The sequence below is a fragment of the Taeniopygia guttata genome, chromosome 1A (assembly GCF_048771995.1).
Source record: "Taeniopygia guttata chromosome 1A, bTaeGut7.mat, whole genome shotgun sequence".
Lineage (NCBI taxonomy): Eukaryota > Metazoa > Chordata > Aves > Passeriformes > Estrildidae > Taeniopygia > Taeniopygia guttata.
The window spans coordinates 23,442,529-23,461,549 of record NC_133025.1 but is presented as its reverse complement, the minus strand read 5'-3'; the positions used below and the strand labels follow the sequence as shown (position 1 = coordinate 23,461,549).

Here is a 19,021-nt window from a genome sequence, read left to right as displayed (position 1 = left end):
CAGCATGTGCAGTGCCTCTGTTGAACACGATTTTAAAGAGGGCCAGAGTACACCTACAAAAGGTAGAGAGGATCTGCTCAGAAGCAGCTAGCCACCTAGCTTGTAGACCCCAAGAGCAACAGCTAACCAGGTCAGCAGACTGGGGCTGTATGTGAAAAAGCAACAATCCTGCCAGCCTCTGTTAAAAGGTCAGAGTATTTTAAGCAGTAAGTGTTATAAATGAAAATTTGTCCAGCCAAATTAATATGAAAAATAAAATATTTATTTTACAATCAAATTTTATCTAGCCAGCCACAAGGAAAGAACAGAGCCGAGCCCGGGGTCGGCCCTGGGTGTGCAACAAAGAGGTCAGCCTCAGCAGAGGTTTTCCTCTATGCCCACACACCTCCATCCTGGCACAAGCGGTTTTTATAGGGAAAATTCCGCCTGAGGCCAAGATTTCAGCAATCAGTCTTTTCTTCTATTCAGAGTCCATATGTTAATAAGATTTTCCTTTTTGGTGCTGAGGGAGAACAAATCACTGTCTGGAGTTTGTTGAATCTTTTGATGAAATTTACTGGAACGCTGTATTCACATGTATCTGCCTCAGGATTTCCATGATATCCATCTCGGGTCGTTCACGCGAACGATCAGCACCTGGGGTTTCTGTATCTCCCCAGACATGGCCCATCTCCTGGCAAGCTGTACCTTCTTACTTGTAAATCAGTTTCCAATCTACACCCAGTCTCACCTGTGCCTGTGAGGGGGGGGGGGGGGGGGAAATCCTAATACAAACATGTATACTCTAACAAATATTCAATCTCACATATATCATATTAGAAATGGCGCAAATTATATCTACTACACATAACAGTAAGGAACTTCACTTTTTCTGGACTATACTAGAAACCAAACTCAAATGCCAGTTGCTGTGACCCAAGCCATTAGCTCAACCAAAATTCATCCCAATCCTAACCGAGCAGCTGGCCTAGAGCAGAAGTATTTCAAGGGCCCTCAGTCATAAACATATGGCAAAAGGAAGAAAAAAGGAAATAAGCCTTATCAACAGTAGTGTCCTACTGACACTACCTACAGTAGTGTCCAAATGAAAAGGACACTCCCAAGTGATTCTGGATCTTACTTCCACTTCCTGCAGTGGAAACCCTTGTGTCCTTCACAAAAAGTACCTCGGAATCCCAGGGAGATTCAGCATCTTCCTCTTGCTCTGTTCCCACTGTTGGAAAGGCACCTAGAAATAAGGTAAGGAGTGAGATGCTTGAGTGTTTGTACATCCAAAGATGCAGGTTCCATTGATGACGACAAACTAACAAGCAAGTTTTATTCAAGTGTTTCTTCCAGGTCAGACACATCATGTTATCTCCTTTATACTTCCAACTCCTTTTGTTTCCTTTCTATCAGAAGATGGCTATGCACAACAGCTAACAAAGCTACAGGCAATATTCAACATGCTTGGGTAACATTCAAGAAGATACTCCAGTATCCTGCAGTTCTGTTGTATACAGAGTTAAGGTCTCTCCACCCTACAGCTCCAAATTTGGCATTTGCTATCACTTTCCACTGTACAGGGGGTACCACAGAAACACTATCCAAAACCTCCTCACACTAACATGCACAAAATCACCAAGAAACAATTGCTCCCTTTGTTGTGATACTAGGAAAGATCTTCTCTGACAAAGCTGTTACCCAGCCCCTTCCCAGAAGCTAGACACCTAAGCATTGCCATTTAAAAATAGAGGCTCACACCTCAAACACTTGACCCAAACACACAAAAACCATTGCTGTCTTGGGAGGGTTAAATTCAAACCCCTTCCCTACAATTTTAAGACAATTTTAAGCTTCAGTCTCAGGGGGTTACTGGCTAGATTTTACTACTGTATTTCTATTTTAAGCTACTTCATTAGGAAAAACTAATTCAGGATTCAATTGTGTGGATACATACACATAAAGAAGGGGGAAGGAGCTGGATGCCTGTGAGGGCACCCATACCAGAAGAGGCAACTGCTGGTTCCAATCTGAACTCTTGACTACTTACACTATGCCAAATACATACTTATGGTAAAACACATATAGGCAGATGAGCAGGTATAGGCACAACACTAGGATACAGCAGGTTCTGCCAGTGCCCCCTGCACAGCATCTGAGCAGCAGCTACACATGCTCTGGTAACATCTACTACAACAAACTACTCACTGGAGACAAACAATGGAAATAATGCTTTGTCTTCCTACTGTCAGACCTCAGATAAGTACCAAAGTGCTCTACTCTGACTAGGCTGGTAATGTTTTCAAGCATACACTGGACAAGGTGAGGCACTAGAACAGCTTTCTCTCAGCTTGACTCAAATCCTTCCCAGGCTTCAGCCAAGAGCAATTACAGCCATTCAATGTGACAGTACTCATCATAAAAGGGAATACTGCTGTCACTTAAGACATTCTAGTCCTCCTTCTCTTTGCCATCTTTGCATTTTGTTCGGATCACTTCAGGGAGAACATAGCAACAAATCAAGAATGGCACTTGCTTCATATACAACCATTTCAGTTTTTAAAGAACTAATGTAAAGCAATGCAATCTGCTTTCCTTCTCTGCCAATGCCCACTGGGACTCACAGGAAAGAGAAAATTTTGCTATCATAGGAGTCAATCACCATTTTAGTTCATTTTCTATGCTTTAATATTTGTAGAGGAAGAACTTGGGTCAGGATTTACAAAGTCATTTCTCTCACCAGAATTGTCCTTTGAAGCTTTGTCGACTTCATGCCTATAATTACAAACAGAATTTTTCACATCCTCAACAACTGTAATTTGTAGCTTCTTGCCAGAACCCTCCTTCTCTTCATGTTCAGATGATTCTTCCTAAAAGAGATCAACCAAAACTGCTGAAAAGAACAGTAACAAACAGTATCATTGCTGTTCCTCCATAAGCAATTCCTCATGTCAGTCTAACTCCAGCTTCATTTAAGTTCCAACATTCTGGAGCATATTTTTTTTTCTCTATTTTGCTCCATGGAAAATCATTATTAGCTTCCTGCTCTCAATCTTATACAAAATTCTTTTTGTTTCCTCACTTTCACCAATCACACAATGAATTTTCCTAAATGGTAGTAAAACTTCATAGATAAAAACTTTAACACAGAAATAAGAAAAATCTAACTGATTCCAGAATCTACTGCCTATTCTTTTTCCATACTATATTACCATACCATAGCAAAGAAACTGTTTTGACTTCAAGTAAGACACTAACATCAAAAACAGATGATCAAAAGATGGATATATGTGAAAGATAAGTCTTAAGAGAAATCTGGTTTAGTATGTGTTCCTTACCTATCTGACCCTTAGAAAATACCCTTGTGATTGAATCATCCTTATATACTTACTTCGCTGCTTGAATGAAATGCTGCTCTCAAATTTTCTTCTTGCTTATTTAACTGCAAGTTTTCACTTTCTTTTTTCAGTGGTTGACAGGCTTTATCATCTACTCCTTCATATTCCTCTTCTTCAGTATCTTCACCATCCACACGTTCAAGTACGACAGAGGTTGGTCTTCCAAGTCCCAGGTTTTTTTCTGCTAACCAAGGGTTATTGCCACTTTCAAAGCCATCACTGAAGTTTGACCTTTTCTCCTTAATACCACAACTATCTAAGAGAGGCTGAGGAATCTCTTTTTTCCAGTCTGTCACTTCAGAGTTTGGAAAACAGGAGTCAGCATTTCTGTGGAATTTCTCTTCAATCATGCCTTTTCTGTTCTTGGTTTCTTGCATATCTTGCAGATTATTTAGATTTTGAAAGACAGCTTGTTTTGGTACTGACTTGCAAGATAATTCATTATTCATCTTTGGAGACATTGCCATTTTATTTTCTTGAAACCTTTCACAAGACCCAGCTATGAAAGACACAGGAGTATCAACAGATTCATCATGTTCTTTATTTATTTCATCATCATCACAGACATTGCCTGTTCCACATCGAGCATCCCCTTCACACTTTGCTTTACTGAAATATTCTAATTTCTGATTAATTTTCCCTTCAGGTTCTGTTTTCTCCTCTTCCAGTATTTCATTAGACTGAGTTTCTTCATCCTTCAGCTCTTCCTCCTCCTTTTCATCTTCAGTAAAATCTCCGTCATCATCCTCATCATCCTCCTCCTCCTCCTCTTCCTCCTCATAATCTTCATCACCATCTTCATTGTCATTTTCATCCTCTTCCTCCTCCAATTCTTCTTCATCCAGGTTGCTTGCAGCTGAGACATCTTGACTAAACAATTCTTCACTGTCCCCTTTGTTCACATTTGCACCGGATGGGATTCTTTGTTTGAGACTTTTCTTTGGTGACTTAGGACTTTCAAGTCTAGAACTACCACCATCATCTTGAAGTAAAAAAAACAAAAAAAACCCAAAAAAAAACCAAAAAAAAAAAAAAAAAACAAATTATGTAAACAGTAACAGGCATGTTATCAGATTAACATACAAGACAGGAGCCATTTGGGAATGTTTAGAAATTGAGAGGTTGGGCAGGATAGAGGATGAATTTGATAAAGGAAAGGGGCTTAAAAGAGAGGATTAATATCTTCATTATAATGATTTATTTTATTCTGAAATATTAAGTGCCATGTTTACAAAATGCTACTTTTCTCATTTATTATTTAAAAGCCCCCCCCAAACTAACCAAAAAACCTACTTAGCAAGTCTACTCTCTATACATCAGTGTATCATGCAACCTTTTGCAAATTAACTTACTGTTTTTCCTGAACTGCTGTGAAGCATTCATTAACAGTGTCAGGTTTGGTTTCTGCAGCTTCTGTAAATAAATATTTAAGATTTTTTTTTAACAGTAACAGCAACAAATCCTTTGTTCTTATCAAATCTTGAACAGTAAATATAACTAGACTGTCCTTATGACAGTGCTGGCTCCATTCTATACTTCTAACTACACAAACACTCCTCTTATATCCAATTCAGTAAGTATTTCACACTGTGCAGGCACCCTTCTGAAAATTGTTTTCAAAAATGTTTATGTACCTAACCATTGTAAAAAGCTGCTTCTAATATTTGTAATACTTAAGTAAAATTCAATTATATTTAAAAGTGCATTTTCAAGATGCTTACTTGTAAATGTGCACAAGGTAAGTAACTATTAAGATCCCCATACTTAATGCGTAAATTTAGTCCCCGCACGTACACTTAAAAATACCCCTAAATTTCAAAACCATGGCAGAAAAAATGTATCATTTCTATTTAAATCAGTGCAAGAAAATAAAATCAAGTTAAAACTAAACATGCTTGCATCTCCAGCATTACAGAGTGGGTTGAATTACCACACTCAGGTTCTACATCACAGCACAATGCCAATGCAACAGAGTTGATGCTCCAGACATCACTCAGATCTTCATAATTCTACAGATCATTAGTAAAAACAGTAAGCATTAGAGCTTGTATCTAACAAAAAGAGCATTAAAAAAAAAATGAGGAAAAACATGCAGTGTGAAATCCCATGCAACTACTGAATGTCATCTTATAGAAGAAAATAGATGACACATTCAAGTAACTCATCTATTCATTGAGCACTCTTGAGGAACCTGCTGAGGAAAGGAGAACTAGGTGATGAGGATTTTTTAGATCTTGATAAATAAATGTCCTTGATCACTGAGGAATCTATCCCCAAATTTACAGAAAACAATAACGATGATTGGACAAGAACAGGATAGGTTATAATACTAACTTATAATTTTTTTAACTCTGCAAACCTGACTCATATAAACAAGAAAAAAATATAAAACTATGTGGTTATTTTGTCACCTACTGCTTTTGGGCTTCAAATTGCAAATCTACTGCACACTCTGTCACAGCTACAGGTTCTTTAGGAAAAACTCATAGCAGAAGAAAGGCTGGCAGGCCAGAGATTACTTTAAAAAGAAAATAATATTGGCTGGAGCTGCAGTTTCTTTCAGTTCCAAAGAAAATTTGCCTTCAAACCCCTTATTTTTACAGGCTGTTTTTCCTGTAAATGCACCATACCTTGGGGGTAAAATCAAGTTCCTCTTCCTCAGAGGTATGCCAACTGTCATCGCTCCCCTCTTTCTCAGAGCTTCTTTAAAAGCAAAGCAAAATGAGTACTGTGTCTCTCAAGTCATTCCTCAGGTAAGTGTTATTATTTTTACAGTCTCACCTTATTGAATCTCCTTGGGAGAAGTCATCTATTGCTGTTCAAATATTAATAAATATTGAAATTAAATTTAGCATGCTAAAAATTAACCATTTAAAAATTAACCATTTCACATGAGCAACTCTACATATCATTATAGAATAATGCTTTGGGTAGTAAACTCAGTACAAGGCAGCATAAATGACTGCATTTCCAAAACAAAACTGCATCTTCAAACAACACTGAATTAAATAAACAAACAAAAAACAAAAACAACAAAACAAAAGAAAAATACCAGAGCTATATCTCTTCTGGAGTCTTATATCTAGAAGTTTAAAAACCATAGAAACACACCTAAACTAAACTAAAAAAAAACCAACCAAACAAAAAAACCCCAAAAAACCTGTAGCATTAATATGCTATAATAGTAAACAATTAACAAAACAGTGGTGGTTTAGCAAGACATTAAGAATTTCCAAAGTACTCATCTTACACACAAATACACACCACGTGCAGAGATTTACTATTTTATGCAGCATTATGTATAACATTATGCTAGATATTACACTATCTGCTGCTCTACCCAGTTACAGATCGTTTTGCAAAGGTAATGAAAATCAAAAAGCATAATCAAGCTCTAAAGCTGAAGTACAAGAATTACCAACACTTCTGTAAGCTGCACCAAAGGGAATTCAGCAGACAAAAGTGGCAAACCCAGGGCACTCTATAGCACACACCAAGCTTTCATTGGTGTTACAAACGTGACTTGCACATGGGATAATAGGATAAATCAGGTCAGAAGGAACCAGAGGAAGTCTCTTAGCCAGCCTTCTCAAAGCCGGCTCAGTTATGATGTCAGATAAGGTTGTTCAGGGTTTTATCCAGTCTGGTCTTAAACAATTCCAAGGAGGGAGACTGTACAACCTCTCTGTTTTACTGTTTCCACATCCAAATAGAAACAATGTTGTTGCCATTTATGCCTCTTATATCTCCATCTCCTGTCAATGTACCACTGGGAAGCACCTGGTTTTGTCTTCTCACATAAACTATAGAAGCTGCTGCTAGGTCCCCAGCAAATTCACTTCCCTAGGCTGAAAAATTCCAGTTTCCTCAACCTGTCCTCAAAGGGCAAATATTCTTGTCCCTGACAAATCTGATGGCTTTTCACTGAACTTGTTCACTGTCATAAGACAAATCTCTCTTGCACTGGAAGCTCAAATTACACCCAGAGCACTGGCATAATCCAGAGAGTGCCAAGTAGAGGTGGATAATCACTTTCCTCAATCTCTTGGCTATGCTGCTCTTAATACAACTCAGGACACTGTTGCTAGGGCATCCTGCTGCTGGCTCATTCTCAGCTCACTCCGCCAAGACCCATCAGGGTTTCTCAGCAAGGCATCCCTCCTGCCAGGCAGTGCCAGCATGCTTTGTAGCAAGGGGTTGTTCTTTTCCATGTGCAGATTTTGCATTTACCCTGGCTGAATTTTGCTAGACAGACCTGAGAGTTCATTTACACAATCTGTCAGAGTAAATGCCTCTGAATGACAGCACTACCCTGAAGGGCATCTACTGATCCTCCCAACTTATGGCTATTTGCAAACTTGTTGAGAGTGCACTCCAGCACACCTCTGATCCACTAAAGAAACCTGACCTCTAGGAATCCAGCTTCAAGAGTGCTAGAACCTCTCAACTATCAACACCTAAGATTAAATAAAAGGGCTCTTCTTTCAATTCCCAAAACAGAAGGAGAAAACAAACACAACATCCACACAGTAGCTATTTCAGTATTCCTCAATTCTGGATAACTAATTCTTGTCAACTATCATAACAACCAATCCAAGGTTTTGGCAGAGTCATTAAAGGGAAAAGAAAACAAAGGCATATCATGCCTGAAGACATCTTCTCCACTGTCATTAAACACAAAACAGCATGGAAATTTTGTCTGCTCTGTCTGCTCTACAGGGTACATGTGGAAATTCTGATGAGTACATCTCCTTATCTGCACTGGGCTTTTGGACAATGAAATACAGTGTGCGTGTCATGTAGAGAAAACCTAGAAGCTGAAACAAGGACAAGCTAACAGTTAAAATACCAACACAGACTCTAATTTTTACTGTTTCCTATTGCAAACACACAATATTTAAACAATATTAATTAGTTGTACACATCACAGTTTCCTGTTAACTAAATCAGTGCCAGCAGTCTAACCTACCTGCTGATTTCCCAAGCTGAATAAAAATATCTCCACCAATATGGAGCAGTCAGTTATCACTCCTGATGGGAGTTCAGTTATATTTTCAATTAGTACAGTTATAAGCAACCATAAGAGCTGAGTAAGTTTTCTGGAATTTTGCTTCAGATTAACTCAGTTGGGTAGAGCATGGTGCTAATAATACCAAGTTTGTGGGTTGAATCCCTGTATGGGCCAGTCACTTAAGAGCTGGACTTCATGATCTTTGTGGGTCCCTTCTAATTCTAAATATTCTCTCATTCTGTGAATAGTGATCTTAAGCATTGATCAAGAAGGAGTCACATTGTCCTTGAGAAGGCAAGAGAGAAAGTTCATGAGCTGCCTCTCAGACAGAACTCTGATTACAGTAGAAATGGGGTCTAGAAAAGCAGTCTCTGGAGATTGCTTATTTCTACTTTAATTAAAGCCTGTTTCCATTTCAGAGTAACAGAAAGGCTTATTAAAACATTATTTACTATCACCAATGACACAAAGAAAAGACTAAATTCAATAATAAAGAACCAAGGCAACCAAACAATAAAACCGCAAAACCTGCTCTCAAAATAAAACCAGTAGTTCATAAAACCAGTACCATCAAAATAGGGGTCTCCAGGATAATAACCACTATAGATGTGTTGATATTTGTATACCGTACAACAGGTTTCATATTTTAAATGCTACTGTAAAGAATACCTTTCCTTGATTTTCCTGTTCTTGATGTCTGGTTAGGAGATTGTTGCATTCCTATATCCATTTAGGAAAAGGCATGAAAAGGACAGATGGAACAATGACATCAGAATAAACTGGAATTTCCAGAAACTTGGAAAACATATGCAGTACATCAAAACAGCTACAACAATGGGAGAACATACTGTGACTACCAGCCTATTCTACAGCTAGAAGTGCTGGAAACAACCCAACCACAGTCTAAAGAACTCTGTTTTCAAGGGACAGTGTCAAACAGTAACTTAATGTACTTGCTCCATGTAAAACATCCATATTTCAGTATTTTGAAACACTGAAACATATTATCAGAAACATACACTCCTGACAATTTTGTGTTTCCCTCAACTCGACTACTTCTTGTCTAGCAGAGATGCACATTAAATTGCTTCATGGTTGTAGAGTGCTTTACACATACAGCACACAAAATTCCTATTCTGAGCATCTCAAAAATCCATATGTGTCAAGAATCAAATTTCAGAGACTTTGCAGAAGTTTCAAATCTTGGTACCCTGTACACAGACCAGCATTATGTTATTTACACACACTCAAGTTACAGTTTTAGCATGTTTGTTATCCGTCGCTAAAAAAGGAACCCAGTAACTTGTTGCCTTAAACCAGCTCATCTTAAAAGTTGTGTCAGTTGGTGCCTGATACAAACATAGACCACTTCTACCTCTGTTTGAAGTCTTGCTTATATTCATTTGACCATGTTGAACCATTCACATACAGAAGCTATGCCACCAGCCAGAACACAGACATGACAAGAGGGCAGCATGTTCCCCCAGGACTATGAAGCAGGCCACAACTGGACTGAAATGGGTGCACTGACTGGTGTATCATGTCTAGTGTTTGTGTGTGCACGTCTGTGTGTTGTGGAACACAAGTTCAGAATATAAATCACTATGCATCTGCTCTACCCATCCCACTTCATAAAATTTTGTATTTTAAGGTTACAATTCATTCTGTTATTGCAGCTGACACCAAATTTCTTCATGATGTAATATTTTTCTCAGAACAGAACAGAGACAACCTTCTATTGATTTTACCACATGGAACAAATGTGGCAAAATTACTTGTATCAGAAAAAGATACATTTAAAGAGTTAAGAAAGGACCTCAGGATGGTTTCTTATCCCTTCTACATTTCTCAGTTTTCTGAAGGGATAATATAGGACAGCTTTTACTGACCTTGGGAGATAGAAATCACTGAAGCACTTAATTATTTTCAAAGAGCTCTGTGATGGAAACTCAACAGTTTCCATAGAGACCCAGAAACACAAAAGGAACAATACATCACACAGTAAATATTCAAATAAAAAACAGCAAACTTTTGAAGTAGGCTGAATTGCTCATTAGAGGAGAGTATTTTGAAAAAAATATTTAACAAGTGCAAAAGCAGGAAAACAAAGACAACACTGAAGATCCCAGAAAAACTGTATAGAAGAGCAACAAAAATGAAAATAATTCCAAAATGGGTTTCTCTGGTCTCCTGAGATCATTCCAACTTCTCCTCTAACAGAGGCTTCACAGTCTGTTACTGCAGCATATCAGAAGGACTCTCATGATACAGGACCTGTACTTTTTGTGTGCAAGCTAGAGACTGCAGAATTAATGCAGGTAAATAGTCTCTTTATGTTACCAATCTCTCAGAGACGGTAACAGTGCTCCTGTGTGGGCAAAAGCAACATGTTCCTGATTAAATCACCTGCACCAAAACCTTTAAAAAAGAAAATATTCCTGCAATCTATCAAGAAACTTTCTAAATCTCTGACTAGGTCAAATCAAGTGCTCCTAAGTCAAAGCAAGAAAGTCTGACTCTAAATTAAATTCTCGTATCTAGGAAAAGTCAGTGAGGAAAAATATCCCATATTTTGCTCATTTTTCTTGACATATTTAAAAATGGAATAAAGAACTGTATTTAAAAGAATATTGAATTGGTTTCGAGCAGTATCTTCTGCCCATTTACTACATAGCTCCAAAGTAACACCCTTAAAAATTCAGAAAGAATAAAATCTCCCACTTGTAAGGCTTGAAATGTAAAGTACAAGACACACTATTTCATTTATACTAAGTTATTAATTTTCTAAGATTCCTCTGGGACTCTGAGCTCATAACTACAGACTGAATTTTTAAAACTCACTGAAGGAGTTAATTTTTTGATCACAAGGCAAATTCATTGTTTTTCTGGATCACAAGGTAATAATTATTTTCTAAAAAAAATTCATTAAAATTACTGAAAGTGAAAGAAAAGCATTATTTTTATCGTAAATCAAACGACACTTTGGCCAATAAAGCATTCACAGACACTGCAATGTTACTGCCAACAAAGTTCCAATATAATATTTGCTGTTCAACATAATATTTGTTATAATACATATATATATAACATATATATACGTTCCAATATAATATTTGCTAAGTATGTCTCTACAGCACCTACATGGAAACAGTTATAACTGATTTTGAGAAACAGAATGTACCAAAAGGGCCTTAGTGCAGATGGAACTATTAAAATGAAGACACAAACTCCATGAAGATCAACATGACACATACCTTTCCGCTCATTTTCTCTGTTGCTTCCCAAGAACAGAAAGAGGAACAACTACACAGGTGGAACCCACTGCTTTTGTAATTGGATTTTCACAATCTGAGTTGCCATCTCTAGGTAGAAGTAAACACTTGAAAAGAAAACACTTTTGCCTAGTTTCTTCCCTATCCTCTTCTCTCTCTCAAGGAAAACCCAAATAAGTGGACAGTCTGACAGACAGAAAGTAACAACTCTAAGAAGTGAACACAGAACACAAATCAAATGCTTTCACAGCCTGACAAGCAGCACTTCCAGCTATCAGCAAATAAGCACATTCACAAAGCTTGTGCTACTCCACCTGATGCCTCCACTAAAGCCAATGGTGAACACAGGAAGTGCTAACAACACAAACCCACTACAAAAAAGCCACACTGATTCTCCTCATGAGCTACTCCATGATGAAAGGTCTTACCTCCTCTGTCCACAGCAGGAGCACCCAATGTAAAGCCAGCAGCTGCTGCCCTGTGTGGAGTGCCAAGTGCTGTGATGCCTCGTGCACCACCACCTGTAGAAGCTTCTCCTTTGTTTTCCCAGTCTGCGTATTCTGCCAGTTGTTTGCTAAGACTGTACAGAAAAAGAGAGGAAATGCATTAGGTAAATACCGGCACATACTTTAATAGAAGAGTTAACAGCCACTTCTTATCCAACCTATTCTTATCCTATCTTTATCCTATCCATAGCCATATAGATTTATATACTCATATGCACTTACTGCCTTATTATTACACACTTCAGTATTCACTACAGTCATGCTCACTCTACAGTCATATTCAAACCGATGAAGGTATTAACTCCTGCTTGGTACCTGTCAAGTTTCACCTGTGAATAACTGCAAGATACAGACATATTTTAAAGTTTATATTGAGCAAATGTGAGCTTAGCAGTAAAACTTGAAATCTAACAGAGAACTCTGGCTAAAAATTTTCCTCCACTTCCAAGTTAACACTAGGCACTGGAATGATACATATCAGAAGACAGGAGGAAATTACCACAAGTTGTGCTGGGGAAGGATAAACTGGATATTAGGAAAAACTACTTCAGTGAAAGGGTTGTCAGGCATTAGAACAGACTGACCAGTGAAGCTGTTGAGTCACCAGCCCTGGAGGTATATGAAAGATGTTGTAGACTGGCACTTAGGGACATGGCTTAGTGGTGGGCTTGGCAGTATCAGGTGGCCTTTTCCAATTTAAATGATTCTATGAAGACATCACTGAGCACATCCTCAACACCAGCCTCAGCACACTATTAAACCTTGGTGCTGTTACCAAAAATTATCAAAAACCATACTGATAACTTTCAACTTACTCTAATGATACAGTTTTAAATTTACCTAGAATATCCATGAATAACAGCATAATCCTCAGCTGTCCATCCATTAGTGTCTTTATGGGAAACATCAGCACCATACCGAAGAAGAACCTTTATCACATTAAGCTCTCCGCCAGAAGCAGCAGTCATAAGTGGGGTTCTGGAGGATCCAAGACATATGATATGAAATGGATTGCTTTACAGTCACTGTAAATATTTTTGTTTCTGCTTGCCCTCAAAAAAGTAAACTCTCCATTACTTTAAAATGAACAAAAGAAAAAGCATTTTTCATTAAACAGTAAAATGTGAGTCTCAAAACAATTAAATGTTTAATCTTAAAACAAACCTTACATACAGACAACACTTCAAAACTCTACTACTATGCAGGAGTTGGTTTTCAATTTGAGGGAATGCCACTGAGCTAGTGGCAGGTTTCCTGCCAGGAAGGCCATTACAGACAATAACATTTTGCAATCCTCAATGTGGAAAGCTTCGAATGAGATATGACAGCAAGCCACTGAGGTATGACCATCTTTCACAGGTCACACAGAAGTAACTGCTTCTGTGTGGCTCCTTCTTTTGTATTTTTATAAACCTCATTCCCATGTCTCTCTCAAGACAAGCTGAATTATATTAAAGACCCATGTAAATTTTGACAGCCCTCACCTTTCACATTGATCTCGAGCATGCACATCAGCTCCTTTTTTAAGGAGAAACTCCATTATCTCTTCATGATGTTCAGAGACAGCAAGAATAAGAGGGGTACATCCCTCCTGAAAGGGCAGATAAAGTTAAAAATCAAAGTTAAAACAAAAAACAAACAAACAAACCTTTAAGAAAAATATGAATGCAACTTTTGGAAAGCACTTTATTAAAAAACATAAAAATTTACCTTATTTTGGGCATCAATATTGGCATCATGCTGAAGTAACAGCCCTGCTACAGTAGTATTACCAGACAGGACGGCCAGATGAAGGGCAGTGTTGCCATCAGCATCTACCAGATTTGGGTCAGCACCATGTTCTAGCAGAATAGCCACACATTTTTCTTGCTGGCACTGTACTGCCTGGAAACAAAACACAACAAACTTCCAGCCTTTACAGTTTCACTTTGCTGCAATTCCTCCATCTTCCCTTTGAAGAGCACCTTCAAAGATTGGCTAACATATGCCCATTCCACAACAATCACAATATGCATGATTTTACAAAGGTCTACATAAAGAACATTGAAAAATACATAATTTAGTTCAAAAGCAGTACGTCTCGCTTGCAAGAACATACTATAGTCCACGTACCTTCATCAGTGGTGACCTGTTATCATTGTCAAAGAGATTGAGCTTACATTTGTTTTCTACTAGAAACGTAACGACATCCACATGGCCATTTGCACAAGCAAGATGCAAAGCTGTCCTAAAAATTAAATAAATTGAATTAGCACAGACAGGGATAATTTCAGGGTTCTTTTTGATAAACAGATATGACCACAAGTTTCACTTTGCAAATCTCAAGCTTAAGAACTCACTCCATTACCAGTACCAGTAGCTGCACACCAAATGCTTGGGACTTGCTAGAAAAAACCCCCCACAGCATCTGCTTAGTAAGGGGACATTTCCTTCACTGCAGAACAAAATCTGCAGAGACTCCTGTGCCCAGGTGTTGGGTATTGTTCTCTGTAGTGTGGGACTACACACGTGGCACAGCAAGAGAGACCAAAGCTAGGGAATCTGAGAAATATGGCAAGTCAATTTCTAATTTATTATTTGATCATTCATGGGCCAGGAGTGTATTGGAGATGTGAGAGATGGGTTGAATTGGAAGAATATTAGAGCTTCCCCTCACTTTGAGAATTTTTCCTTTTTCTCTAGCTTTTTTACTACTGAAGCAACACCAAGAACACATTTGCACAAAAGTGCCTCTAACAACATGTAGCAAACCAGAGAGCAGAACACCTTGATCTTGACTACAGGAAAGTAGTTTTTGACTTTCCTATAATGTTTAACTATGATGGTCATAAAAAGCCTACTACACATTAAGTCCTCTCCAAAGAGGCAATACTGTGTTTGTGCAATATATAACCAGCACAGGAAAACTGAACTTTTTTCTTTCAATTTAAGGCCTTGCCAGAAGGAAAAGCAGTCCTTCAAACTACAACATCTTAGGTCTGATGTCAATTAACCAGTCTACTTGTACACAACAAAGACACAATCAGTGATGAAGTCCTTACACGTGTTTTATCGTACAAATGTAGTAGGTGTTTTTAGGGCAATAAAACTAGATAGATATACTCTATCTATAATAGAGTTTTATTGCTACCAGAAGTCCAGCCTTCTGGACAGCCAGCCTAGGAAGCTGAGCTACTCTGCTAAAACCAGCCCCTCTTTAGAACATCACAAAGAATTTGACTCTGAGCCTCTTCAGAAAAGGTGATTCCCTTTTGCTTATGATAGATCACTAGGAACTCTGCTGCAGCCCAGGGCTTCTCCTTAAGGTAGAACTGTTAAGTGCTTGTTGTGCTTGACTCAAACCCCCACACAACACCTGCCAGAAAGCAACAGCTTCTCCTGCAAGTCACTGACCAGATATTGCAATCCAAGGTACTGATGAGCTGTACCAAAGCCTCAGAGCAAAAAACCAACTGCAACCTAAAACCACACTGTGGCTTAGGCTGCCACATCACACTCAAAAAAGGCAACTATGAGTGCAGCATCAATAAACAACATGTTTATTTTGCGTTATAAATCCTTCCTAACTGCAGTGCCCACCTTTGTTTAAGCTGCTCCCAGCTGAGACAGCACATCCTTCGGGCTCAACTACTGAACCTGCACGCTGAGCCCTTAGGTGCCCTTAGGTAGAGATGGATGCGATTACGCTCAGACTTCAAACCCTGGCTAGAGAATGGCCACAAGGCTCCTCTTGCAACTCTCCTTTGCCAGGCTAAGAGCCCGCTTCCACCCCTGCGCCCCTGGGCAAGGACACAGGAGCCCGGGAATGAGGGCACTGAGGAAGCCGGGTCAAAACCGGTAAGGCGGCAGTTGGCCGAATTCAGGGGGTTTTTGGCAGCCCAAGCCTGCTTCCCGCAGCCAGCCAAGGGCTGCACCGCTCCGCTCCTACGCCGGGCAGCTCCCGGGGGTTGCTAGAGCTGCACCTGGGGCTCCCGGGCCCGCCCGCGGCTGCCGCCCTTACCGCTCCGCCTTGTCCCGCCCGTCGATGCTGTACTTCCTCAGCCCCTGCCGCACCTGCGCCAGGTCGCCGCTGGCGGCCGCGCGGTGCAGCTTGCCCAGGTCCTTCTGCCGGAGCTCGTAGGCACCGGCGGGGCAGAGAAGGGAGGCGCTGCCGGGGGGCGGCTGCCCCTTCCTCTTCCTCCCGAACCCGAAGATCCTCTTCATCCCGCAGCAGGAGCACAGGCACAGTCCCGTCTAAGGAGAGCGACGGCGGGGAGCGACGGTGGGTTGTATCGTGCCTCAAGCGGGGACAGGGCAGGGGAGAGCCCGGCAGCGAGCTCGGCTCGATGCGGCCTCTGCGGAGCGAACCTCGGGCGCGGCGGAGCCCCAGGGCAGAGCCCCCCGCCCCCGGCCGCCCCTCTCCGCCGCCCCGCGCACGGCGAGCTCCGCGCAGGCGCGGGCGGGCCCGCGCAGGCGCGGCCGCGGGAGGCGGGGAATTAGGGACGGAATCGCCCTCGGATGGAATTAATGTCCCCGGGCAGTTAGTGCTGCGTGGGTGCCGCTGTCAGGCTTGGGTGAACGGTGACGAGAACAGACAGCAAGGATTAATACAAGAGGTAGGGGGATGGAGCGGAGTTTCAGACATCATCTACTTACGTGCCTGACCAGATGCTGAGGAGTGCGTCTGGTCCAGGTAGCTGGGATCGCAAACTGCCGATTGAGATGCAGGTTAAGCTTTGGGTGGGAGCCCGAGACAAGAAGCCGTGAACTACAAACCTTCGGGATATCCAAGGGCGCGAAGATGGGTGACACTAGCCAGGTGAACAGACTCTGGGAGACACAGCACGAGCCTGGAATCGCCAGCGAAGTCGTTGAACATGGAGAGTGGGACAAGAGCCGAAGACTCGGGCGGAAGAGCGAGACTGGCTCAGGGGGAGACTGTGAGGCTGTAGAAGCCCATAGGTTCTTTATGCTGGTGCTTTACTCAGGGGCACCAGCTCGAGATGTTTCTGTGTTACTGCACAGGAATAAATTGCTTTATGGAACGAGGTATCTGAGATTCCGCTGTGGGAAACCGGGGTCGAACCGGTAAGGAAACCTGGTCTGACCGTGTGAGAGCCGGGGTGTGGGGAGATGTGTCAAGCGAGGCGCCCTCGCCTCACTGGAGCCGCCCGCCGTGCCGGGCTGCGCTTCCAGCAGTGGGAGCCTTTGCCCCTGTGACACCTCCGGGGTATGTGACTGTAAGAGTTTTGTGAATGGTCAGACTGGGAAGTTTCCCTAACACCCGTGGCAGACTCAGAAAGTTACCTTCTAGTAAGTGGAGCTGAGTTGGCACTGACACAGAGGAATACAAACATGCATGCGAACAGACTGTATGAAAATATAGCGCAGAAAGCAAAATATTTGGTAAATTTGGAATAATTATTAATATTGTACGGCTACAGTGATGCCACTGGTATCAGATACCAGTGGTTCAGATACCATATAATTTGGGGGTGATGCCATGGTACGGTATACCCTAGGGTATTTGGCTAATGGAACACCTTGCCAGAACACTTCTTTCTATTTTTAGAAACTACTTTTTGCATATGAATTTCTGAAAAACAGATGGCAAACAAAACCTAATTCAAACAGAGGAATGTATTTCACTATGATGAGCAGTAAAAATATTTATTACAACTGGACAGGAATATAGTACCACTTTTTAGGGAGGTGATTTAGCCCTTTGAAATATTTTCCTTCATCACTAAGAATGGTACATGTATTACAATCTTTATTTTCCTTTCCAAAATGAAGCTTCACAGCTTTATCAAATGTTCTTCTGGCAGTATTCTTTTGTACTGAGGTGGTTGTTGTACAAATACTTTCTTTAGTTGATTCTCATTGTATTAGCAGTGTTCTGTTTTTTCAGACCTGATGTCTAGAAAGAAGAGCCAGAATAATAATAACAATAATTTTAAAAAGATGGAAAAATACTGTTTTGCTGAAACCACAGCTAAGTAGATTCAGGTTGCAGAACCTATATTTCTATGAGTATTAGGAAATAACTATTAGTAACCATTTTGAGAGTGTCTCTGTAGCCAGTCTGACCATTTAATGGAAAAATGGAGAGCAAAATGCATTTTTTTAACTGGATATATTTGTTTTCTTCCAGCCATCTTAGAAGAAAGGCAAGTTTTTATTTACAAGATGGCAACATGGGATAAACATGAGTCATCTCTATGCTCTTCAGGAGGAAGTATTTAATCTCAACTTTTCAAGTGGACACATGCTCAGCCGCAAATAGTTTTGTTTTTACAGGATACTCTCCAACTAAGACCAGGAGAGCCTAATTCTATGTCAAATATTTCTGAATGTTATCAATAAAAAACCCTGTGATTACAATATCAGTTTAAGTTGGTGACTTTGATAGCTGAATGGGCTAAAATTTGGTGTCATGTTTTTGAAGATAAGGGAATGCTGATGGGGTCATAGAGTCATATGGGTACAACAGGAACTGTTCATTCCTTACTAGCCAAGAAAGATGCAAAAGAAATAGCTAGTCTCTGTCACTAAAGCAACTGTCAGCTGTTTATCAATACTACTTCTTTAGTTCTGTTGGCTCAGGGTGCTGTTGAAGATATCAAAATGTATGCTTTTAGTTTTGATATGTTTCTATTTTAAATTTCATTTTTATAGTTCCTTTTTGGATTTAGGTTTGGGGTTTTTTAAAATTTTGGTATTTCCTATTATGTTGCTTTTCCTGTTCAGTGTTCTCTATGTTTATCTGTAGTTTTCTCAGTATCATCTAATAGCAGCTGTTTCTTTTCCTGTCTGTTTGAAATGTTTCATTCCTGTACCTGACTTCTTGATTCATTACAAGACTTGTGTACC

At 40.2% G+C, this 19,021-nt stretch overlaps 2 protein-coding genes across 10 annotated transcripts in view; one reads left to right on the top strand and one right to left on the bottom strand.

Moving 5' to 3' along the window:
* ANKRD26 (ankyrin repeat domain containing 26) overlaps positions 1 to 16,437 on the bottom strand; it is a 48,409-nt gene extending 31,972 nt beyond the window's left edge. For 4 of the 9 annotated variants that reach the window (XM_030257195.4, XM_030257221.4, XM_072921556.1 and 1 more), the window contains exons 1-13: positions 16,170 to 16,437; positions 14,282 to 14,396; positions 13,880 to 14,053; positions 13,654 to 13,760; positions 13,010 to 13,147; positions 12,092 to 12,243; positions 9,061 to 9,111; positions 6,162 to 6,195; positions 6,011 to 6,083; positions 4,733 to 4,793; positions 3,374 to 4,362; positions 2,723 to 2,852; positions 1,167 to 1,228 (exon numbers count right to left, since the gene is read on the bottom strand). In XM_030257195.4, coding sequence (XP_030113055.4) covers positions 1,167 to 1,228; positions 2,723 to 2,852; positions 3,374 to 4,362; positions 4,733 to 4,793; positions 6,011 to 6,083; positions 6,162 to 6,195; positions 9,061 to 9,111; positions 12,092 to 12,243; positions 13,010 to 13,147; positions 13,654 to 13,760; positions 13,880 to 14,053; positions 14,282 to 14,396; positions 16,170 to 16,372 — 2,289 coding nt within the window. In that variant the 5' untranslated portion in view covers positions 16,373 to 16,437. Of the gene's footprint in view, positions 1 to 1,166; positions 1,229 to 2,722; positions 2,853 to 3,373; positions 4,363 to 4,732; positions 4,794 to 6,010; positions 6,084 to 6,161; positions 6,196 to 9,060; positions 9,112 to 12,091; positions 12,244 to 13,009; positions 13,148 to 13,653; positions 13,761 to 13,879; positions 14,054 to 14,281; positions 14,397 to 16,169 lie in introns of those variants that run through there. The other 5 variants (XM_030257202.4, XM_030257207.4, XM_030257214.4 and 2 more) reach the window with 5 other exon arrangements.
* Positions 16,438 to 16,626: 189 nt separating this feature from the next.
* LOC140681606 (uncharacterized) lies at positions 16,627 to 18,532 on the top strand. The gene is made up of 2 exons (XM_072921579.1): positions 16,627 to 17,236; positions 18,303 to 18,532. Exons 1-2 carry the CDS (start codon positions 16,950 to 16,952, stop codon positions 18,352 to 18,354), a joined length of 339 nt encoding a protein of 112 aa, XP_072777680.1. The 5' UTR covers positions 16,627 to 16,949; the 3' UTR covers positions 18,355 to 18,532.
* Positions 18,533 to 19,021: the final 489 nt, after the last annotated feature.

Bases quoted from the DNA above. Each gene is read 5' to 3' on its own strand.
- LOC140681606 (XM_072921579.1), top strand. From the start codon at position 16,950: ATGGGTGACACTAGCCAGGTGAACAGACTCTGGGAGACACAGCACGAG. The intron at 17,237-18,302 runs GTAAGGAAACCT...GTTTTCTTCCAG, and splicing joins GGGAAACCGGGGTCGAACCG to CCATCTTAGAAGAAAGGCAA.